Genomic DNA, 25,283 nt, shown 5'->3' on the forward strand with positions numbered 1-25,283 from the left:
TTAACCACCTAATTAAAACTTTTTATAGTTTATAAAGTTAGCTTTTTATAACTAAATTACCCTCACCTATCCACACTATCAGCTTAACTCTTGTTTCACTTTGCTTTTCTTACTTTCTCGTCTGATTTTTCTAATTACCTTCTTCCTTAGCCTTCTTGAGTCTCTCCAGGTTCCATTCCCTAATTCTCTATTATTTTTAATCCTTTTATAGCTTTCTTAATTGTCCTTGATCCTGCTTCTCTTACAGAAGAATCTGGATCTGGGCCTAAAAATTGTTCTCTTTCAAATTTTCTTTAATTTCTTCACAGTTTTGCCAAAGTTTTCCTTTCCGAATTTTTCTTCACTTGTTCAGATCCCTCCAAGTCACTTACGTGATTTCCTTTTCCTAATTCAACTCAAAGCCTTCTCTCTTTTCCCACAAAATTTGAGTTTTTTTCCCTTAAATTTCTTTAAGGTATAGCCTACTAGTGAAATTTCTGCATCAAATGGTATGCAGTTTAGTGACTTTTAGTGTCTTCTGATTAATGACTTTTTTAGATATAATTCCAAATTGGATTAGTGACTTTTATTGAGTATAATTCCAAATCATTTTCCATAATGGTCAGAACACTTCATAGCTTGATCAATAGGGTGTAAGTATGCCTACATTTTCATAGCACCTTCCATTATTGCCATTTTCCTCTTTTGCCATCTTTCCAGTTTGATAAGTATTAAGTATAACTTCAGAGTTATTTTAATTTGCATTTCTCTAATGATTTGGAGAATTTTTTATTTGGTTTTTGATAGTGTGCAGTTCTTTTAAAAATTATCTTTTAACATTCATGTATTGGAAAATGACTTTTGTTTTATATTTTATCAATTCCTTATTTCAGATACCAGACTGTTATCAAAGAAGTTTGCTAAAGTTTTTCCCCCCCAATTAATTGTTTTTCTTCCTTTTCTAACTGCATTGATTTTGTTTGTGCAAGTTTTTCCATTTTATATGACATTCTGTTTCATTCTAGACACTTTGTGTGCTTTAGTAAAACTGGACCATTCTGACCAGTGACTTGTGTCTTAGGTTTTTCCACCTTCATAACTTTGTTGTTAACTTTTTTTCATGCATAGAACCTTCTTAGCTCATTGAATTACTGTCCATCTGATTGAGATTACAGACCATCTCTTCTTTGCTGATACCATCTTCCTCTTGGACTTCATGTAACATTTTTATCTATAGTTCATTTAACAAGTATTAATATTTACTAAAGTTATGTGTGTATCCCTTTGCCAGACTACAAAACTTCATTGGGAGCAAGGAGCATTTTGCAAACTTTAATATCATATCTATCTAAAGTTCATCTCTCTCCAATGTCTAGCATAATTTTCTATACACAATGGATATTTGATATGTATTCGTTGAATTGAAGTAGTAACACTAAGATTTGTTCCTTTAGTGTTCACAGCTGGGATCATGTCACTCAGGGCCTGGTAGAACTTGGTTTCATTCTGATGGATTCATATGGACCAAAGAAGATACTTGGAGGAAAAACTACTGAAGCCAGTTTAGTTCCTTCCAAAACGCCATCTCAACAAGCATGCAGACTGGGAGCTAATATTCTCTTGGAAACTTTTAAGGTGAGACTATATTATCCTTTATGTCAGTCCTTGGAAAATAACTCATTTTGGCATATTTCTCAACAATAATAAAATGAAATGTTCTGAACAAAGAATGTCTGCTCTGGAAGTTGAAATTAAACAAATATGCAAAAATGTAGTTTCAGCCTGGAGGAGGACAGGAAATGAGATTGTTTTAGAATATCACTAATCTTTCAGTAACAACCTGATGGATCCTTAGTATTTAGAAATCCATCTTAATGGATTTTCTTTAAAAAAAAAAAAAAAACCAACAACAACAAACAAACTTTGATTTACCATGTCTTTAACTTATTCCACTGATTTCCACTATTTCTAGTGTTTCTTTGGAAGCTTGTACTTAAAATCTTTCATACTATGTACTTTTCTCTCAAATGGTTATCCATTTCTGGACTCTTTTTATACTACTCCTTTTGCATAGAGATGTTATTCTAGGTCAGAAGAAACATAATAATTCTAGGAATTATGGTTAATTGCTATTTTTGAAGCCCTGAAGTGTATAATTTGAACTCTTAAACATCACAAACAATTGATAAATCCCAACTGAATCTTTTTAAAGAACTTGTAAGATTCTTCTCCCCTCCCACCCCGAGGCAATTGGGATTAAGTGACTTGCCCAGGGTCACACAGCAACTTTGTAAGATTTAAAACATAAAAGCTTATTTTCTTTGAAATGAGAAACAAATTAAGGTATATCATGTTTGAGGTCTAATTTATCTTGCTAGTGATCCCACTGATACATTTTTATACAGATATTAACTTGGCATAACTTGCTACTAGTTTATTCATATAAATTAGCCACACTTTCATCATTCTAAGGACCAAACTGAATTAGGCATACTACAAAGGGGATACAAATAAAAATATAAAACGAAGCTAGACTTTCTGAGCTACTGGAGTAGGCCACAGCCATCTAGATGTGACATTGTTACCTCCTAGGAATTGGGGAAAGCCAATGATTTTCATAGTTGACAAAATTGTCATACATTATTATGATATATGCTTGGTGTTTGTGTGTGCGTGCATGCACACACATGTGTATGCATGTGTGCAGAATGAAAGGAGTCAGTATTGAGTAAGTACTACTAAGAATTACTGACTTCTGGTTTAAGACTTTTCACTTGGCATTTATTCTCTTTATTATTTTTATACTTAGATAAACAAATTTGTACCTCTAGTTAATAAGTCTGTCATCTGCTTATAGTGGGTAGAGTTGAGTAGTTTTGTGTTTTAAGGTGATCCGGACTTTTATCTTGATTTGTCTTTCATGTCAATAGTCAATTTCTATCCATATAGTAAAGTATATTTGTATAGTATATTATAGTCTTAAAAAACACTACCTATATTTGAGTCTCAAAGCAAATTTCTGAGATTTAGATAATATACTGTTAATATCCTTTTATTTTTTTTTACAGAGCTACTTGACTCAAGTCATATAGCCAGCAAGTGACAAAGCTAGAATTTACATTCAGGTCTTCAGATTGCAAATCCAGTGCTTTTTATACTCTTACCATGTTGCTACTTCTATACCTTGTACTACTTTAGTCTTTCAAACATTCTGATGCAATGATAGTGTATACAAGCACCAGGTAGTCCTTTGGTAAAGAATGTTAAAGGATCTGTGCTATAAAAATGTGAGTTATTATCACTTTACCTGGGGATAATCACCATTTAGTTCTTCTGTTCTTTCCAGATCCATGAGATGATCAGAAAAGAAATTGTCGAACAGGTCCTCAACAGGGTTGTTTCCAAGGCATCCTCTCCCATCAGTCATTTCTTAGGTAATGAAGGAGTCAGAAAGCACTGGGACAACTTTCTGGAAAAATGAATTCTTGACTCAGATACTATATCTGTAAAGTTCAAAAAGAACAAGAGTATAGTTGTAGTTTTTTGTACTATGCTACTTTGACTATGTTTGTGAAGTTTTACCAAGAACTAACATTTGATGTATGACTCTCTCTTGTTGGAAAATTTGTCCTATTCTCCTTTTCACTACAAATCTTATCACTGGTCTTCTAAAAGCCAGTTTATACATTACAAATAATCTGAATTCTTAAGGCCTTTAGTGTTGTTTTAATTTTCATTAGAGGTAGATAGGTGGCACAGTGAATAGAGCACTGACTTTGGAGTTAGGAAGACCTAAATTCAAATCTGGTCTCACACAGCTGTGTAACTCTGGACAAATCATTTTAACTCTGTTTGCCTCTGGTTTTCTTATCTGTAAAATGGGCTAGAGAAGGAAATAGCAAACCACTTCAGTATCTTTATGAAGAAAACCCCAAGTAGGTTCATGAAAAATAGATATTACTGAAGTGATTGAACAACAACAAATGAATTTCCCTGTTCATTTTGCATGCTAACATTAGATTAATTTTATAAAGCTCCATTTTTCATTGTTTTTTTTTTCCTTCTTAAAAACCTTCAGTGACCTCCTGTTTTTTAAGACAGTTCTCAATATTCACCTTCATAAAACTTTGTGTTCCAATTTTTTCTCCCTCTCCTCCTCTTTCCCCCTCCTCAAGACAGCAAGCAATCCAACATAGGTTAAATATGTGCAATTAATTCTTCTCAACATATATCCATATTTGTCATGCTGCACAAAAAAAATCAAAAGGAGAAAAAAAAAGCAAACAACTCCAACCAAAAGTGAAAATATTATGCTTTGATCCACATTTAGTCTTCATAGTTCTTTCTCTGGCTGTGGATGGTATTTTACATCACAAGTCTATTGGAATTGCCTTGAATCACCTCATTGTTGAAAAGAGCCAAGTCCTTCACAGTTGATCATCACATATTTGTTGTTACTGTGTACAATGTTCTCTTGGTTCTGCTTACTTCATTTAGTATTAGTTCATGTATGTACAGGCTTTTCTGAAATCAGTCTACTCATCATTTCTTATAGAAAAATAATAACGCATTACATTCATATATATTCCCAGCTGAGGGACATCCATTCAGTTTGCATTTCCTTGCCACTACAAACATTTTTGTACATGTAGCTCCTTTTCCCTCTTTTGTGATCTCTTTGGGGTACAGACCCCTTAGAGACACTGCTGGATTAAAGGACATATACAAAACTCAACTCTTTAGCCTAGAATTGAAAGCCTTTTCCAGTTCTTTCAGTTGATCTTCAGATGTCATAAATTCAAAACTTTTTAACATCTATCTAGTTGCACTTTATCTGTATACTTTCTAGATTATCACTATTTTCCCTAAAAGATGGCTCCCTAAAGTGACAGTACTGTCTGAGCAGGGCAAAGTATGAGACTGTCACTTCCCTCATCTGGACATGAGAGCTTCTTTATCCATGTAATCTGTGCTGGCCTCCATGCTGCATAAAGGCATTAGAAGGGGATATCAGTTGAGATGTGTGCTATGAGTGACTTGGCAATTGCATTTGCAGATGCTGGAGCCCTGCTTCCACATCCACTGGCTACTGAAGCCTGGAAAAAGAGTCCTGGAACTCTCACATGGTTTAGTGTTAGAAAGAGATATAGTGGTATCAATGGAAATGGCACTGAAGATGATACACATTACTATATGCTTACTACTGCATAAATGGCCTTTTCCACCTGTTCTACAGCTGAATTCTTCTATACATATTGTCTTTCTCCCTGAATGGGAACTCCTTGAGAACAGAAATTACCTTGCTTTTCAATCTTTTTTTTTTTTTAAGTTCGAAAAAAGTACACTTTGTTTCCTAGTTAATGAAGTATTAGATCAGATATTATCAGTTTTACCAAGAACTGCACAAATCCAGTATAAAATTATTTTTACTTAAATTATATTACATCTACATCATTCTTATATAGTATTTTATTGTAGAAAAGAAATAAAATAATTTTTTACATATTTGAAAGCTGCAACAAGTTATAGATTTTTTTTCCAGAAATTCCTGTTTCTGTTCTTCCCTGTAAATAGTTGAGTACAACTAAGATGTAATATTTCAAATAAGTATTACAGAGAGCATATATTATCTACAACTATTTCAGAAAATTCTGAGAAAACAGGGGTATTTACAATGACTGTTTAAATGTTATTTATGCCTTCAAAATGCATTCCTTTCAGTGGCAATGACACTAGAAACTAATGTATGCTACCTTTTGGGGCTGGTTTAGTAATAAACACTTACAAGCTTGATCCTTATTTTTTTGGAAGCTTTAACTTGCTCTTTTTTTAATTTTTGAGTTGTATCCTGTTTGCCCCTCCATGGGCAGTCTAGTGGTCTTCCCCAATTCACCAGATTGGTGCTGATCAATTTTACTGTAGTTCTGAATTTCAAAACTCAAAGGATCCACCAGCTTCAGTCTCCCCTAGTGGCAGGGATACAGGCATGTGCCGCCTTGCTGGCCTCCAGATTTCTATAGTTTAGAGCAAATGGAACTCCATCTTGCTTTTCATTCTTGATCACCAGTACTTTGCACAATGCTTGGTACATGCTAATTGCTTAATAAACAAATTTTCTTTCATTCATTCATTGAAGTAGGCCCCTTCCCAAATACTGATGGCAGTGAAGGAAAAGGTAAAATATTTTTTTTCCTGTCTCCTCTATTCATTTTCCATCTAGTCCCAGTCAAATTGCAGTACCTGTTATCAGTTGTCAGTTATCTCAGGCAACTTATAGAATATTCTGTTTTTCAGATCTGCTATCGAATATCATCATATATGCACCTTTGGTTCTTCAGAGTTGTTCTTCAAAAGTCACTGAAGCCTTTGACTATTTGTCCTTTCTGCCTCTTCACACTGTACAAGGACTGCTCAAAGCAGTGCAGGTGAGACCTCAATTTCAGGGAAACTGGTATAGCTCTTGTATTTGATCATAAATATATATATGAGAGAAAATCTATCTGCTCTATTCTAAAAACCTAAAATTTTGAATTGGGAGGAGTTATAGTCTATTTCTCTATCCTTGTCACCAAAATTCCTTAAGCATAATTTAAAATCAGTGACATACTATCTATAAACCACTTTGAGCTTCTTGGAAGATTATTGACCATGGACCATATATTCACAGTGGATTTTGAAACTTTTTTTTTTTGCTCATTTAGTTTGAGGTATTATTTTTCTTTTTTTTAAATTATTAGCAATTGTAGTCTAATGTTGATGAGTTTACATCATTAAACTCTGTTTTTAAAATGCCTCCCATGTATTTTTCACTCACTGAATATGGAGAAACAGCTTCTTTGCTCTCAAGTTGCTTATTTCCTTTTTTTCCCCTCAGTAGTAGTTAGTTTCTACCATTCATTTTTATAAAGTTTTGTGTCCCAAAAAACCAACATATGAAAAAATGTTTGTAGCAGCCCTTTTTTGTACTGGCAAGGAACTGGAAATCAAGTGGATGCTCATCAATTGGGAAGTACCTAAATAAATTATGATACATGAATGTAATGAAATATTGTTTTATAAGAAACAATCAGCAGGATGATTTTAGAGAGACCTGGAGAGACTTGCATGAACTGATGCTAAGTGAAGTGAATAGAACCAGGAGAACATTGTATGCAGCACCAAATTACATGATGATCAACTGTGATGGACGTGGCTATTTTCAACAATAAGGTTATTCAAGGCAATTCCAGTAGACTTGTGATGAAGAGAGTCATCTGCATCAAGAAAGAGGACTATGGGAACTGAATGTGGAGCACAAATAGTATTTTCACTCTTTTTGTTGTTATTGGCTGGCTTTTTTTTTCTTTCTTTCTCATTTTTTCCCTTTTGATCTGATTTTTCTTGTGCATCATGATAAATGTGGAAATATGTTTAGAAAAATTGCACGTTTATCTTGTGTTCCTGTCTAGGGAAAGGAAGAAGTGGGGAAGAAGGGAGAAAAATTGGGAACACAAGGTTATGCAAAGGTGAATATTGAAAACTATCTTTGCATGTATTTTGAAAACTAAAAGCTATTATTACAAAAAATAAATAAAATTTTGTGTTCCAACTTTTTTTCCCTCCTTTCCTTAAATCCCCTCTCTCCAAGACCGCAAGTAATCTGATATAGATTAAACATATACAATCCTTTTAAACATATGTCCATATTTGTCATGATGTACAAGAAAAATCAGACTAAAGAGGAAAAAATGAGAAAGAAAAAGCAAACAAACAAAAAAAGGTGAAAATATTATGCTTCATTTCACATTCCGTTTCCATAGTTCTTTTTCTGGATGTGGATGTCATTTTCTATCCCAAATCTGTTGGAATTGTCTTGAAACACCGCTTTGCTGAGAAGAGCCAAGTCCATCAGAGTTGATTATCACATAATCTTGCCATTACTGTGTACAATGTTCTCTTGGTTCATCCCACTTCACTCAGAATCAGTTCATGTAAGTCTTTCCAGGCTTTTCTGAAGTCTGCCTGCTCATCATTTCTTATAGAACAATAATATTCCATTACATTCATGTACCATAACTTATTCAGCCATTCTCAGTTGATGGGCATCCACTCACTTTCCAGTTTCTTGCCATTTCAAAAACATTTTTGCTTTCTTTTATCATCTCTTTAAGAGCTATTTTCTACAGTATTTCAAAGGATCCTATTTCCTTATTGTCACATCTGATAATGACTTCTTTACTTTAGCTTAACAGTCAAAGAAAATACTGATCATAAAATAATAAATATAAACACAACCTAAGTGTAGGGATTAAAACTTCAATAACTATATAACAGCAAAAATCAAGCTTAATTTAGCATATATATGCTCAGTAACTGTTGCATTTTCACCCATTGATTCTTTTTTCCCTTTTAGCCTCTTTTAAAAGTCAGCATGTCAATGAGAGATTCCCTTATACTTGTTCTCCGAAAAGCCATGTTTGCCAAGTGAGTAACCTTTGGGATTATAGGGAGAAAAATGTTGAATTATTAGAATAATCTTGAAATTCATCTCTTAGCATTTCCCACTTCCATCTATGCATAGCACTCTTTGAAAGGTTTACAATGCAAAAGATAAGTCCTATTTAGCTATATACTTGTGTACATTCAGTACACAAGTCCTATTATTTTACTGTATCATCCTTGAAAAATCTTATTCTGATTATTTCTTGTATCATTTTGTCAAAAAGGTAGATGGAAGTACAGATGTTGTCATGAGTTTAAATAGCCAATTTAAAAAATAAACTCTATTTGGAAGCATTAATTATTTTGGGCAACCTCAATTATCTAAATTTAATTTGTATTCTTCTATGCTTGCATGCTTTTATAGATTCCCTTTTTGTACAGAATAGATTTAGATTTTTCTCAGAAACCTATATGCCATAAAGTTGGTGACATTTGTTAATTTTCTTTTTTTTATTCCTTGAGCTAGTCACCTTGATGCACGAAAATCTGCTGTTGCTGGGTTTTTGCTCTTATTGAAGAATTTTAAGATTCTGGGCAGTTTGTCTTCATCTCAGTGCAGTCAGAGTATTGGTGCCACTCAGGTAAGGATGACTCATAGTAGCAGAAAGAATATTTAGCAGTTTTCTTTCCTTTTTAATCCAGATCTTGAAATCCCAATTGGTTAATGGACTAACCCCAAAATAGGCTCCATTAGTTCTGAATTCTCTGATTTATTCTGTAAAGGATTTTACTGCTCTGAGTTCATCCATATGGCAGATTTAGACTCTTTCCTCCTCCTTCCCCCCCCCCCCCCCCCCCCCCCCCCCCCCCGGCCTTCCCATACATATTGAACAGCCAAGGATTTGAGGGTAAATTAAATGTCAACAAATATGAAAGAACCACATCTTCCCCTCCCCCAGTAGCTTTTTGAGGGCTTTTTGCTTTATCTTTGAATCTCCTATTCCTAGTACAGAGCCTCCTTAGTCGATGCTTAATAAATACTTATTGAATTGAATTAAATTCTACTTTATGCATTGGTTAAAGTACAAGGAGGTCTCTCACTTCATAAAATTTATTAGGAACCTATAATATATATACAAATAACCATAATACAAAATTATACATTTCACATATATTGAAAAAGGTGCAATCTTTTTTTAATTGTTGTTAGTCTTTCATTTTTTTTTGTAATAGTATTTACTTTTTTCTTCAAGATAATTTTTGCATTCATTTTTACAAAATTTAGAATTCTAAATTTTTTTTCTTCTTTCTCTCCCTCCTTCCCCTTCTTTTCCTAAAATGGTAAGCATTATAATATAGGTTATCCATGTGCTGATGTTTAAAGCATTTCCATTTTAGTCACAGTTGTGAAAGAAGAAACAAATCAAAAAGGGAAAAAAACACACGCACACACAAAATAACATGAAAAAAAATATGAAAATAACAGTCTGCATTCAGGGTCCATCAATTTTTTTATCTGGATTTGAATAGCATTTTCCTTCATAAATCCTTTTTACTTATTTTTGGATCATTGTGTTGCTAAGAAGGGCCAAGTTATTTACAACTAATCATCACACAGTATTACTGATACTGTGTCTAATATTTTCATGGTTCTGCTCATTTCATTTTGCCTCTATTTGTATAAGTACAAGTTTTTCTAAAATTATCCTTTTTATTTCTTTTTGCACAGTAGTTTTTCATTAATTTTGTAAACCATTGCTTGTTCAGCCATTCCCCAATTGATTGGGATCCCTAAATTTCCATTATTTTGCCACCACAAAAAGGATGCAGTAAATGTTTTTCCTCATGTAGATATTTCCCTTTTTTATGATCTCTTTGGGAGTTAGACTAGTTAGTGGTTATTGCTGAATCAGTAGTTGACTAGAGAATGGATGGTGCCATTGTCAAGGAAGTCAGAAAGGGGAGCAAATTTGGGGAGAAAACTTAATGAGTTTGAAGTGCCGATTAAAAAACAGGTGAAGATACCCAGTGAGCAATTAGAATTGAAGGTCTGGTGCTCAGAATAATAGTGAAGGCTAGTCTGAGTCATTTGAGAATCATTTGTGTGGAAATTATATTTGAAGCCATCTAAATGACTGAATTTATCCTAACTAGCAAAGAATATAGAAAAATAAGAGAATTAAAGATAGCACTAATATTATAGGATCATGAAAAGGAAAAGGTCAATGAAAGAACCATTCTCCTTGATTTCTAAGTGATGACTTGGAAACAAGCAACATATTTTAGGAGGCATGTTCATTCTTTCAGATCACTAAATTTTAGTACCATTTAGTATTTTATTATTACAGCCTCTTGTGGCATTTGGTAGTTAATGTGCCTTCCTAAACATAATACTTGCTGCCAGAGAGCAACTAGCTACTAAGGAGAACAGTGTTCATTGAGTTAATTTCAGTAAAAATGCCTCAGATCCTCTAGTGAAAGATTTAATTTATAGATTCTGGTTTCTAAGCAGAGTTTGAGGAACATAGCAGCTCAGCACTAACACTTCCATTATTTTACATAGTATTGTCTGTATTTTTTCTTCTTGTTGATTACTGCCTTGATAAAATAGGATAGACATGAATCATTCTCATTTTTTTTTCAGGTCCAAGTGGATGTTCATAGTCGTTACAACTCTGTTGCCAATGAGGCTTTTTGTCTTGAGATTTTAGATAGCCTTAGGAGATGCTTAGGTCAACAGGCTGATGTGCGTCTCATGCTTTATGAGGTAAATAAATTTAATGATGGAGCTTAAATTTTTCCCTTACTTGATAAACTTATTTAGCTAGATTAAATCCATCTCTAATATACTCCAGGAAATTTCAGAAGGGTTGGCAGAAAGATCATTGACATTCATCATTAGGTGCTTAGAACGAAAATGGGTCCTTGGAACCTCTTGGAATGAAGTATGAAGAATGTATCAAAGGAAAAAGAACAGGAATTCCCATTACTAGTGAAGACATGGAGGCAGAGACTGAAGGCCAAGAGATATTTATTGTGAATGTTAAAGAAATGCTGACCTTATTAGGAAAATGCACCCCATTGTCAGAAGTATTTCTATGCTTAAACCTAAATTTGGAAACTAGTTTTAGAGAATTAGAGCTTTATTTTTGCAGTCATTTGGCCTGTGGTCTCTGTATATTCACTATCTGTGCATTGAGATATATGGAATATTCAAAGAGGACTAGTTTGTGATAGCTTACTGAGCCCTTTTCAGATTTGTTCATCCACTTTTGGTGTCTACCTGGCACTCGGCTCTCACCTGAAGCTGTAGCATATGCAGCAGCCATATCCTGGCAAGTCATCTTGGCAGAGAGGTTAAACGAGGTTAAGTGTAACCATCAGGCTTCAAACCCATTGTTGCATTATGGGTTGTCTACCCCACACATGTGAAGACTTCTGCAATGGAACGAATGAGTGGGAGCAGTGACTAAGTAGGTGATGTGGAGCTCTTACATAGTAGTCAGACATTAAGACTCCAAAGACGTCCATTGCATCCCAGATTCACTTTTTCTTGCTGCTGGGCTTCAGTGACTTTAGAAGAGAGAATAAGACTGATGACTTTGTGCAACTGTGTCTAATTTAAATCTCATTTACCCACAAGTTAAGATCTTACCCTGTAATGTCATTGGTTCTCTTTGAAATGAAGGACAAACAACAACTGGGCATTAGAGTTTTAAAATTAGACAAATGGACATCTCTTAACTTCCTCTAGAGAATAATATGGGGATATAGGAAAAAATATACTTGCCATACTTCAAGCTTTTCAAAGAAAAGTTATGTTAAATTATCATCTTAATCATTAGTTAGTTCTGTGGTGGAAGTTCATGTGTGTGTATTTGACTTTCTTCAGGGTTTTTATGATGTCCTTCGAAGGAACTCTCAATTGGCTAATTCAATAATGCACACTCTTCTTATTCAGGTAAAGTATATTTGGTGAAACAAAAGCCAGTGCTTAAAGGAAATTATTCATATGGATTTTGACCTTTTTAGGCTTGTCCAAGTCCAAAACAACAACTTCCAATCAATGCTTCTCAGCCCCATGTTATTAATCTGGAGGCACAATAAACGTCCTGTGTTTCCTTCCCCTATTAACTATTGAAATATGTCAAAGCCATCCATATTGCAAAACATCTAATAATCATTGCCCACAAATCTTGAATAATCTTAAATATAAAGGCTCAGAAGTCCCTCTTAAAAGTAAATAGTATCACCAAGATTGAGTGGAAAATGATTCAGATAAGAAAAAACATTTCATTTAATAATAGAAGTAGTTGGACGAAGTAATAGGAAAAATGATGGCCTCACAGTCAGGAAACCTGGATTTGGTCCTAAATTTTGCCATTTAGTCCTTGTATGACTTTGAATAAATTAATTAACCTTATTTTTAGACTTTGGTTTTGAATTTTTACTTTGAAAATCCAATTTATTCTTGAACTTATTATTTTGTAGATACCAATGAAACAGTGATAACTTGCAAATGTGATAGTTAGCATTCATGTTTTCAGATTAAATAGATTCTTTGAGTTGGACTAGATCATAGAGGTCATGGCACTCTTATCTTATCTAAACCATAACTCCCTTATGAGAAGGGTCAGCCGCTTTTTTGGAGAATTTTGTTAAATTTATATTTTTAATCTCTCTTTCTCTGTAAAGTAAGGGGTTTAGACAAGAATATCTCTAAGATTTAGTGTCTAAATCTGCTGTTATCGAGAGAAGATTGCTGTCCTCCATTTCGGAGGTTAACTGAGAGATCTTTGATTTTTTTTTTTTTTTTTTTTTTTTGCTGAGGCAATTGGGATTAAGTGACTTGCCCAGGGTCACACAGCCAGGAAATATTAAATGTCTGAGACCAGATTTGAACTCAGATACTCCTGACGTCAGGGCTGGGGCTCGATCCACTATGTCACCTAGCTGCCATAACTCCCCCCCTTTTATTTATTTATTTATTTATTTGCTGTATTCTTTGAATTTTTTTAAAAAGAATGTTGATGTATTGGACTACCCACCATCTAGAGAAGGGAATGGGGGGGAAGGAGGGAAAAATTTGGAACAGAAAATTTTGAAAGGGTCAGTGTTGAAAAAGTTACCCATGCATATGTTTTGTAAATATAAACATATAATAATAATAATAACAAGAATGTTGATAGAATTACAAAGGAATTATTTGAAATAGCTATCTAATTTTATACATTTAAAAGCATTGTTCTGAGAAGTTCTTAGTTTTGCCAGTCTGCCAAAGGGGTTCAGAATACAAAAAAGGTTAAGAATCCTTTTTGGATATGGATTTTACTTTTATTTCCAATAGTCACCAAGGAAATTCAGATAAGGAAGCCACACTGAAATCAAGTTCTGTGAGATATAAGAGGATACTCTCAACCTACTTTTTTGAGGATAATGGGAGGTTAAAATTTTTTAAAATGTATTTATCATTTGTGCTGATTTTTCTTTTCATAAAAAATACTATGTTATCTAGGATAATTCTTAAGGGAGGAGAATATAATGGGGAAAATGATAATGATATAAAAATCAAATATATCCATAAAAACTTATTTAGAAAAAAATCCATGATTTTTAAGAATTGGCACCAAAAAAATTATATTAGAATGCCTTTGAATACTTACATGTTTTCTTTCTCCCTTGGTAAAATAATCCTCTAGATTATCTAGAAGTAATTCTCTAGAAGACTCAGAGCTTTTTAACTGACTTTGTATATAGAATACCAACCTGATTCCATAGATAATATTAAACACCCATATTACTATTAGCCTATTATAATTTTAATGAATAAATGTAAGTCACAGATCTTTGTTTTTCGGCTGAGCAGTTAAAACAGTATTATGAACCAAAACATGACCTGCTACCTCCACTGAAACTAGAAGCATGTATTCTGGCCCAGGGAGATCAGATTTTTCTTCAGGAACCTCTGGTAAGATCTTTTACCTTTTGGGGATATGACTTTAAAAAAAATTAACAAATATGAATTTTTTTCTCACTCAAATGTCTCCCCTCCAAATTAAAAAACAAAATAAAAAATCCTAGTTCTTAAAATTGTAGTCAAGTGGTACATTGCAGCATTGGTCTAGTCTAAAAACATGTTTCATTCTTCATTTTAAATCCCTCATTTCTCTGTCAGCCGGTGAATAAATACACTTCCTCACCAGACCTTTAGATTCATAGTCATTGCATTGACCAGAGTACTTAAAGTCTTTCAAAGGTGTTTGTCTTAATATTAGCCTTTATTACTTTTTGTCATCATTGTTTTTATTTTAAGTCTAGGATCTTTCATCAACTGAGGACTCATTTTCCTACAAAAGTTTCACCATAGCACTCTAATTATATTAGATCTTGCCTCTGGTGTTATTTCTGTCTCCAAATGTTGATTTTATGTATGAACTCTCATCTTAGCTTTCTCAGGTGCTAATCATATCCATGGAGATCAGAAATCAAAAGAAAAATTGAAACAAGCTCTTCAAAAGTTGTCTAGAGCCCACCAAAAGACATATATCTGCTTGGCATCTTACTCCATATTGATATCCAGGATCTTTAAAAACCAGCTCTCTAGTATTGATCTTTCAAGCTTTATTTTGGCCTGAATTTGTGTCCATAGAATGAAAAATAATAGCTTTAAAGAACTAAGGGAGAGTGACATTTGTATCAAGTCACAGAGGACATTTAATATTGTAGTATGGTTTTCTTGTACTCATAGGTTTGGATCCAGTGCTGGTTATGACAGAAGCACCATCCTGCTGTCTATTTAAATATGTTTGTTTAAAATTCTAATAATTCGTGTTGATTTGACTACTTTTTAGGTGTTGTTGCTAATAATTTGCTTTCTAGACACTATCTCATATAAACCTAGTATAATACCCAAGAAGTAGATTGAATGGTTTTTCCCCTTCTGCAGGCTCACCTGTTGTGCTGTATCCAGCATTGTTTGGCATGGTACAGGAATAAAGTAATGCCCGAAGAGGAAGAGGAGGAAGAAGGATTCCAGCAAGACTTAGAAGATATGTTGGAGTCAATTACCATTCGTATGATCAAGAGTGAGCTAGAGGACTTTGAGTTGGTAATTGATGTTTCTTCACAAGTGCTATGACTTGGGTGACAGAATTGTTCAACAATTTGTTAATTTATTCAATTTGTCTTTTTAGGATAAATCAGCAGATTTCTCTCAGGCCACTAGTGTTGGCATCAAGAATAATATCTATGCTCTCCTAGTGATAGGAGTGTGTGAGGTCCTGATTGAATATAATTTCACTATAGGCAATTTCAGGTAAAGAATAACTATGCCTATCCATTTATTAATAATAGAATATGTTGGTAAATAAGGATCTTAATTTTTGGCATCTATTTAACTCTTCCAGTAGTACTCACTCTGCAGACTATAGAATGTGTCTTTTTCTGATAGATTCACAATATAAAAATTTTCATTTTAATTCTTTATTCCAAAGAACAACAAAGTGTGCCAAATGGGTGTATGAATGTTTAGTTTTTCCCTTGTAAGCTGGTAACAGGCTTCCCAAGCCCTGAATTCAAGAGCTTTCTTTGATTTTAATAGAGAAATTTTGTTTATATTGATAGTATCCTAGGCAGATTTATGTGATTTGTCCAATGAAGATGAAAACAAAGTATTATTGGTCTTTTCATATAATTATATGATAATAGAAAATTTTTGTGGCCTTGACAGCCTTATGACAATAAGTACATGCAAGGGCAAAACACAGTAGTTTGATGATTACCATTACTGCTTTTTCCCTTTGCACAGTAAAAATAAGTTTGAAGAGGTACTGAGCCTATTTAAGTGTTACAACAGACTTTCTGATATCCTCAAGGAGAAAGCTGGGAAAGGCAAGTCTACAATGGTTAACAAAACAGTTCGTAGTTTCCTGTCTATGAAATTTGTGTCTGCTCTGCTTGTGGCTCTATTCAGGTAAAGATCTCTCTATGTTATCATTTGGGAAAGTTGTTGGGTATTCATTTGTTTTCAGATAGGTTCTAAATTCTGTGAACTTGACAGCAGTCCCCCCCGAAGAGCAGTGTAATTTTTGCACGTCAGCGTGTATGAAGCAATAAATTTCTTTAAAAGCTTATAGCTCTTCAGAGAAGTACTCCTGCTCATGCTTAGAGTCACCAATCTGTCTCAAATCAACACCAGCATATCTGCTAATTCCCCAAATTACTTTATCATTGTTTATACAGTTCAATACACAAACATTTACTTTGTAGAAGACAATGCCAAATGAACCCTAATGAAATAATAGCAGTTGAAAGGAGATATCTCAGAAAGATGAAAAGATAGGAGCAATAAAGTAGAAATGAATTCCAACCAAGACCATTGTAAGAGGCAGTTATATAGTGGAAAAAGAACTGGGGAAGTGGGGGGAAAAAACATTGATTTGTAAGAGTCAGGGGACCTACATTTAAGTGTCATCTTTGCCGTTGATCCTCTAACCTTAGTTTCCTTCTCATCTATAAAATAAAGGTGTTTGACCAAATGACTTCTAAAAGCCCATCTAAAACTGACATTCTGTAATGCAAATGCTACTTAAAAAATCTTAAGTGATATGAACATATAACAGAAGAAGATAAGAAAAGTATGACAAAGGAAATCTGCATAGGCGATAAAAGAACTAGAAGTAAATAAAGACAAAATTTAAAGAGCAAATTAAAAGGGCAAAGAAGGGAAGTATATTAAGTATAGTATAGTAAGCATAAAAAAGTGGAGGTGACCTGAGAAATCAGATTTAGAGCAATCAGATGGAAAATTGATTCCAAAGTCTAGTCTCAACAGTATCCAGATCTTCTAGACAGTCTAGTTATTTTTCTTTTTTTCTTTAATTGATAAATTTTATTTTGACATGGCACATAAACTAAAATCATCAAAAAATGGTTGTAATTAATAATACATGGACAAATAGTAAGTGCAATAGTGCAAATAATTTGATATACTATTTTAAAAGCCAGCAAGATATGATTTTTAAAAAATTATTACTAAAGTAGTTCTCAATTTTTCCAATTAATAGCTTTATTTGTACCTCTTTAAAAATAGGTTATCTTTTATTAAAATAATATGCTTAATTTTACTAAATTAACACTAGTGTCATTTGTATTTTATTTGAGTTTTGTGGTTGTTAAAAATTGTCATTTATATAGCTGTCTTTAATGTACAAGTTTTTTTCCTTATGTACATTATTTCCATTCTTTTTTCTTTGTTGCATCACTTTTCAGAAGTATTCTATTTCTTAGAATTACTTATATTCAAGAAAAAACTGATCATCAGCCCAATTCTTTTTTTTTTCTTTTCTTTTTTTCCCCATGATTTTTAAAGTTGAATATAGGTGATTATAAGTGGTAGAGAAAATTTTTAAATGTCAGCAAGATGCTTCTTTTTTTCTACCGTAGAGATAGTTCCCAAAGCCACGAAGAAAGTTTATCTGTCCTGCGGTCCAGCAATGAGTTTATGCGATATGCTGTGAATGTTGCCCTCCAGAAGGTACAGCAGCTGGAGGAGACAGGACAAGTGGATGGTCCAGATGGGCAGAATCTAGATAGGATTTTCCAGAATCTCTGTGAAATCACTCGGTGAGTCATTGATCCTTCTAAGCCCCTGCTTTCCATCTTTTATGGAAAAGGACCCGAGAAGGAAAAAATTTTGATTCAGTTCAACCAGCATTTGATAAATACTTGCTATAAATAAGGTGCTATGCTGAGTATAAGGGACACAAAAACCAGAAGAATAATTCCTGCTCTTGAGGGGTTATACTTGGAGTTAGGGCACAGGAGAAGAAGGGAGAAAAGAATGTGAGCAAAAAGCATGATTGACCTGGCTGTGATAGGAGAAGCCTTTATGCGGTGCCACTGTCATCTGAATCAGCTGGTACATACACAAATGATCTTCTCTGCAGGGTCTTGCTGTGGAGATATACTTCCATTCCCACTTCTGTGGAGGAGTCAGGAAAGAAGGAGAAGGGCAAGACCATCTCTCTCCTGTGCTTAGAGGGCTTGCAGAGGATCTTCCACACAGTACAACAGTTCTTTCCTTCCAAGATCCATCAGTTCCTTAGGGCTCTTGGTAGGTATTTGAAATGTGAAGACATTTTTCTTCACATTTGGATTTTACTTCTCTTTACTGCCAATCTTTTGCTTGAAAACTTAGAAAACTTAGAAAATGATATTTTGAAATGGTGAGGAACGTTTTGATTTGCTAAAGAGTGACATCTAGTGGTCATTAAGATGCTACATAACTACATATAATTAGGAATAGTCATAAAAAATTTAGTATTTTAAAAGCCTTCAAGATATGAGATGATTTTTAAAAAATTATTACTGAAAGATGACATATTTATATGAAAAAATGCTCTAAATCACTATTGATTAGAGAAATACAAATTAAAACAATTCTGAGAGACAACCTCACATCTCTCAGATTGGCTAAGATGACAGGAAAAGATGATGATAAATATTGGAGGGGAATGTGGGAAAACTGGGATATTAATGCATTGTTGGTGGAATTGTGAATGGATCCAACCATTCCAGAGAGCAATCTGGAATTATGCTCAAAAAGTTATAAAACTGACTCAGCAGTGCTGTTATTTAATCTATATCCCAAGAAAATCATAAAGGAGGCAAAAGGGCCCACATGTGCAAAAATGTTTGCAGCAGCTCTTTTTGCTGTAGTAAAGAACTGGAAAATGAATACATGCCCATCGGTTGGGGAATGACTGAAGAAGTTGTGGTATATGGAGGTAATGGAATGTTATTATTCTATAAAAAACAATGAACAAGCTGATTATAGAAAGGCCTGAAAAGATTTACATGAACTGATGCTGAACAAAACAAACAGAACCAGAAATACATTGAACACAATAACAGCAAGAATGTGTGATGATCAACTATGAAAGACTTGCTTCTTCTCAGAGGTTCAGTGATTCAAAGCAATCCCAATAGATTTTGGACAGAAAATGCCATCTGCATCCAAAAAATGAACTAAGGAGACTGAATGTAAACAAATACATTCACTTCTTTTTTTTCTGGTTTTATTTTTTAATCTCTCCCATGTTTTTTCCCTCTTGCTCTGATTTTTCTTTCCCAATATGATTCATAAAGCAATGTGTGTTAAAAATAAATTTTTTAAAAAGGGAAAAAAATTTCAGTTTAAAAAAAAAATTATTACTAAAAGGTCTTCTTTGTTGTTGTTGGGTCATTTTTTTCAGTCTCGTCTGACTTTATGACCCAATTTGGGGTCTTCTTGGCAAAGATTACTGAAGTGATCTATCATTTCCTTCTCCATTTTATAGATGAGGAAACTGAGGCAAACTGGGTTAAATGTCTGATTCCAGATTGGAGCTCAGATTGACTCCCTTACTCCAATGTCAGCACTCTAAATATTATGCCACCTAGCACTCTAAATATTATGCTATCATCTCTTCTATGGGGTCAACACAGGTGCATTATAGTCATATACCATAGCTTGGTTTTTATAAAAAAAAAAAACAAAAAAAAACTTGCTGTAGTTTTTTTTTTTTTTTTTAATATATGGAGTCTTTCATTTATTGATTTCCTTGGGGTAGGGATCTAGCAGTGGCATCTCTGGCTCTGGATAATAGTCATTTTATTTGTGTAATTCTAAATTGTTTTTCAGACTAAGGGCCAATTTACAACTTGACCAACAATGTAGAAATGTGTCTGTCTTTGTACAGTCCCTCCAACATTCACTTTTCCCATCTTTTGTCATTTTTGCCAATTTGGGGAACCACAGAGTCATTTTCATTTGCATTTCTTTTATTAATTATTTGAATCATTCTTTTGTTTGGCTGTTAATAGTTTATAATTTTTCTTTTTAAAACTTTCTCTCATTTGACTACTTTTCTGTTGGGGATGACATTTGGTCTGAAATATCAGATCCTTATGAGATGTTATTTGATACAAAGATTTTTCCTTACACAGCCATTTTCCTTCTTTTCTTCTTGCACTAATTTTGTTTATGCACAAGCTTTTGAATTTCATATAATCGAAATTTTTTAAAATCACTTTTATGAACACCATAGCTGTAAAAGGTGTCTGCTCTTGTTCTCTTCTAGTTTTTAATAGTAAGAAATTAATATTATTTAAAGCAATACATCCATTTCATATATATTGGTGAAAGATTTAATTTCTGCCAGACTGCTTTCCAGTTTTCCCAGTAATTCTCGCCAAACAGGATTCTGGCCTGGGGTAATTTATGTTTTCAGATTTGTTTTATGTAAGGCTATTGAGCCAGTAATTTTTCTGATTCTTTCTTGTTTAGTCTATTCTGCTGAACTACGTTTCTATTTTTTTAATTAGTATCCACTATTTTGATGACTACATTGAAGGCCAGAAGTGTTATGGAGTGAGGAGTGTGGTGAAAATTAATCTTTAATCTGCCACTCAACGCTTGATTTCAACAATAGAACACATATTAAAACATTTTGCTTCCTTTCCCAGATATCACCAATGAAGATGAAGAAGAGGAAGATGTTAATATCACCCAGAGAGCAACTTTCCAGATCAGGCAGTTTCAGGTGAGTGACTTTGGATTGGTCATCTTCAGTCTAACACATACAAGTAAAAAAGGATCATTTGCTGCAGTAATGTTAGTGAATTGGTTTGACTTAAACACCAAAAATTATTCTTTGGAGGAGAGAGAGAAATTCATAGCAAAAACAGCTGATAAGAAGAAAAACTGTGATACATGTTCCCTTTTATAGAGGAAAAAGACCAGAAATTTTTTTTTCTAGATCAGATAATGAGCAGCACAGCAGAACTCTTAGGATTGACTCATTTATATGAGTGTCTTGGTGTCCCTTGGGGTTCTGTCCTGGCTCTCTTCACTTTCTATACTATTTCACTTTATAATCTCATCAGCTCCTATGGATTTAATTACTTTCTATATGCTGAAGATGCTTACATCTACCTTTCTGGCCCCAATTTCTCTGATCTCCTATGTTGCATCTTGTAGTGCCTTTCAGACATTTGCAACTATATGTCCAGTAGACATCTTAAATTCACTATATCTAAAACAACTCATTATTTTTTGCCCAAAACTTTCCCCTCCCACCTCCACCCACTTCCCTTCCCTATTACTGTGGAGAGCGCTACCATCCTCTATAACCTCAGACTCGAAGCCTCAGACTGATCCTAGATTCACTATCACACCCCATATGCAAGGTGGGGCTAAGTTTTACCAATTTCACCCTTGCATATTTCTTGAATACGCTCCTTTTTCTCCTCTTGACACTGCCACTACCCTAGTGCAGGCCCTCATCACCTCCTCATGCCTTGATTACTGCAATATCCTTCTAGTGGGTCTGCCTGCTTCAAGTCTCTCTTCAAAATGTTCTCCATCCAGCCACTTTACTAAAGTGATTTTTCTAAAGTGCAAATCTGATCAATTCACCTTCCAGCTCAGTAAACTCCATTAGCTTCTCATTCCCTCTAAGAGCAAATACAAAACACTGTATTATATTCAAAGCCCTATATAACCCAGCCCGCTCCTACATTTCCAGTCTGTAAGTCTGAAATTTTTGCTTCCGATCATTTCTGTCCCAGTCATCATTCCCCAGATCAGGGTCACCTCTGCCCCTTTGTTTTCAGCTTTTCTTTGCCTTGTCTTTCCCTATCAGGTTAATGCTCCTTGAGAGCAAGAGTTATCTTTTACCTTTTTCTGTGTCCCTAGCACTTTAGCTCAGTGCCTGGCACATAAAAGGACACTGACTCATTTTCTTTACTACCTAGGCATTGTTCTGCCTGGTAGCTACGGTCTCACAAAGACAACTGTCATTTTTTCCTTAAAATAAAATTATTCACTTATTAGGAAGAGTATTATCTCTTTCCTTTGAATTTGTCAAAATATTGTGGTGATATCCTGTTTCCCAGAGATAAGGCCCAGCAAGCAGACTGTGTTATTGACACAACAATTGTATTCTACACTTTGGATGATCTCACCATTTGACTTGGTAGTGCTTGGACCAACCTTAGGTTAGCTCCCCTTATTTCCCGAGGCTTCCATCACATGTTCACAATCTGTTCCTCGTCACTGCACTCCTATTTCTGTCACAAAACTCTAGTTCTGGGCAGGATGATCAGACTTGAGACAATGACTGTTCCCACAGGATTCAAGAACACCTGTATTGACCCAAGAAATGCTAACCATGAGAACTATCTCAGTATTTAAGAATGATTGTGTTGTGAGCCCATCTCTTTTATATATATATAAGTGGCCCCAGCCTTAGCAGCCTTTAAGCCCTTCCTTCTTAGGAGGGGAGGACTTCTTCCTGCAAGTATTATTTTTGTCACTACCATAAACTAAACTTTTGTGTCCCGACTGTATTGTTTCTGACCTTCTTTTACACCTTGGGTTAGAAGCAGGTTCTGGTCTGGTTGACAAATCCATCAGATGGTTAGAATATCTCTATCACATTGGCTACAGCTTAGGTAAGGAAAATCATTTTTTAGTCCCAGACTAGGCATTTCTATAACATTTTGTTACATCTCAAATAAGCATTATACTTGTGGGATGTTGAAACCATCAAGACTTCATTTGGTTTTCATTGTCCCTCCCCTTGCCATAGAAATCTCTGACTAAATTATTTCTCCCTTATACTAAGAGAGAGGTTAGAATTGGTCTTGGAACCAGGAAGGTCTGGGTTCAAATCCTATCTTTGACACATGCTGATTGAGTGAACATGGGCAAGTCATTTAACCTTTCAGCATTCTAAGTAGCTCTCTGGGAATCTAAAGTCATAGAGAAAGGACCTGTCTGCATTGGTCAAGGAAGTTGTTTCCTTCTCCAAGACCAGGAACTCCTTGTGCCAGTGAAATTGAAACTCTAATCCCAATCTCTCGCTACCAGGTAGATTTATCTATTAATAATTCTGTAAATTTTCTTTACACAGAGATCGCTAGTGAATTTGCTCAGCTGCCAAGATGATGATTTCAATGGCAAGGAGGCTCTCCTATTAGTGACTATTCTTTCTAGTTTATCCAAATTACTGGATCCCTCCTCACCTCAGGTACTGGTACTAAGTTTTGAATTTTCAAGTCAGCTTTTCTCAGAAAAAAATAGTTTTCAATTATGAAAATAAGTGGATATCATGTTTTAGCATATGGTAAATTTTGTATATTTTTGTACAGTTGTATAATATTGCATATTGTCAACATGTATTTGCTTTTGCCTTAAAGTTAACTCCCATTAATATAAGCTATATACTGTCTCATCTGGTCTTCCTACCTGTATATGTGAAAGCATTCTGGTTTTGCTGCTTAGGCTACTTAAAATCTTTATGACCTTGAACTAGTATGATTGGTCCATTTCTTCTATAAAATGGTGGAGTTTAACTAGATGACTTTGTAAAGTTTCTTCAGCTCTAGACCTATCAACTATGGTTTCTGATACATATAATTATCTATGCTGTTGACCATTCCTCTTCTCCTAGAGTCTGTGTGAATAATATTACAGACTGATAAAAATATGACCCAAATATTCTGTAGGAGTCTTTGCTGCCAGGTCAGCCGAAGGCAAAGAGGAGCATCAAGGGAATGCATGAAGGAAAAATGCAGAGAGGAGAAGCAAGGCTGGTGACAAAGATGGGTCTGTGTGTGTGCTGTAAGCAGAAAGAACCAAAAATGTTTTTCTTTTCTTGGTCTCTTTCATTAAGGGTCAGTCTACTTGAAAAATGCAGAAATGGAGGGTGAGGGGGAAAGGTTTTTTTTTTTAACCAGATCCAAGGATGATGTGCCCTTCAGAGGCTCCCAGGTACTTTTCCTTCACTTGGAGATAACAGGGAGTTCGGAGTCACTTCAGGCCAGCCCTGGACTTGCATAAAGACTGCAGTAATTTCTAACTTCTGAAAGAAATAATCATGAGAAGGCAAAGGGACTAATGGAGACAAGAACTTTAATATGAAGGAGGAATTATGGAGTAACTTAGAGACCTTTGCACTAAGGAACAAGATTAGAAATTGAATTTTGGGAAGAAAAAAAGTAGAACTTGAAGAATTGTTGAAGACCAGCAGTTGTAGATGAAGAAAGAAAAGCTGGAGGAGAGGGGTCTGAGGAAAAAAGACTTCAAGAAGGTGATTGGTAAGATAAGGCATATCAATCATTGCTAAGAAAAGACCAGATGAAATATAAAAAAAACTGAAAAGTTAAATGTGGGCTGTCAAGTTGTTAAAGGCTGTGTAAAGGTGTTCATGAAATGCTAAGGAGTTAAGCTATTAAAAACCCAACACATAAGCAGTTTGGGAACCTGAGGCTCTCTGGAAAATAGAGTGAATTTTGCAGTGACCTGCATGATATTCATATTTCTGCTTTGGCCAAATGTTGCCTTGGCTATCTATGTTCAAAGTGCAGGCTGATCTCCCTAAAAGAGGAGGTGAAGATAGTCAAGGAATGTCTTTCCATGAGAAAAGATCTGAAAAAAAATCTCTAACCAATATACTGGATGTGAGTCAGAATTCTAAAGAATCTTGACAGGCTAGAATATTGAGCTGAATCTGGTAAAACAAGACTGAGTAAGGATAAATGTAAATTCTTGTACTTGAGTATGAAAAAAGTGAAGATAAAGAAAGTTTGATAGACAGTATTTGTTATGAAAAAGGTCTAGGGACTACAAGGTCACTACAAGTCAGCAGCTTGAAATGGCAGCTAAAAAAGCTAATACAATCTTGAACCACATGAAGAAGGTCATAGCTTCCACAAATAGCAAAGTGATGGTCTCACTATTTTGCCCTTGTCAGAAGACATATTGAATTTGAAATGTATAGTAGGCAGTTATCGATACATAACTAGAACTCAGTAGAAGAGGTTAGGGCTTGACATAT

At 34.5% G+C, this 25,283-nt stretch overlaps 1 protein-coding gene across 2 annotated transcripts in view; it reads left to right on the top strand.

The window, feature by feature from the left end:
• FANCI (FA complementation group I) overlaps nucleotides 1-25,283 on the top strand; it is a 65,015-nt gene that overhangs the window by 23,514 nt on the left and 16,218 nt on the right. For both annotated transcript variants that reach the window (XM_031955577.1, XM_031955578.1), the window contains exons 13-27: nucleotides 1,434-1,614; nucleotides 3,326-3,413; nucleotides 6,274-6,404; nucleotides 8,372-8,442; nucleotides 8,927-9,041; nucleotides 11,045-11,167; nucleotides 12,293-12,361; nucleotides 14,267-14,368; nucleotides 15,347-15,508; nucleotides 15,594-15,715; nucleotides 16,208-16,372; nucleotides 17,845-18,024; nucleotides 18,348-18,514; nucleotides 20,908-20,984; nucleotides 23,358-23,474. In XM_031955577.1, the coding sequence (XP_031811437.1) occupies nucleotides 1,434-1,614; nucleotides 3,326-3,413; nucleotides 6,274-6,404; nucleotides 8,372-8,442; nucleotides 8,927-9,041; nucleotides 11,045-11,167; nucleotides 12,293-12,361; nucleotides 14,267-14,368; nucleotides 15,347-15,508; nucleotides 15,594-15,715; nucleotides 16,208-16,372; nucleotides 17,845-18,024; nucleotides 18,348-18,514; nucleotides 20,908-20,984; nucleotides 23,358-23,474 (1,870 nt within the window). The remainder of the gene's footprint in view (nucleotides 1-1,433; nucleotides 1,615-3,325; nucleotides 3,414-6,273; nucleotides 6,405-8,371; nucleotides 8,443-8,926; nucleotides 9,042-11,044; nucleotides 11,168-12,292; nucleotides 12,362-14,266; nucleotides 14,369-15,346; nucleotides 15,509-15,593; nucleotides 15,716-16,207; nucleotides 16,373-17,844; nucleotides 18,025-18,347; nucleotides 18,515-20,907; nucleotides 20,985-23,357; nucleotides 23,475-25,283) is intronic.

The sequence above is a fragment of the Sarcophilus harrisii genome, chromosome 2 (assembly GCF_902635505.1).
Source record: "Sarcophilus harrisii chromosome 2, mSarHar1.11, whole genome shotgun sequence".
Lineage (NCBI taxonomy): Eukaryota > Metazoa > Chordata > Mammalia > Dasyuromorphia > Dasyuridae > Sarcophilus > Sarcophilus harrisii.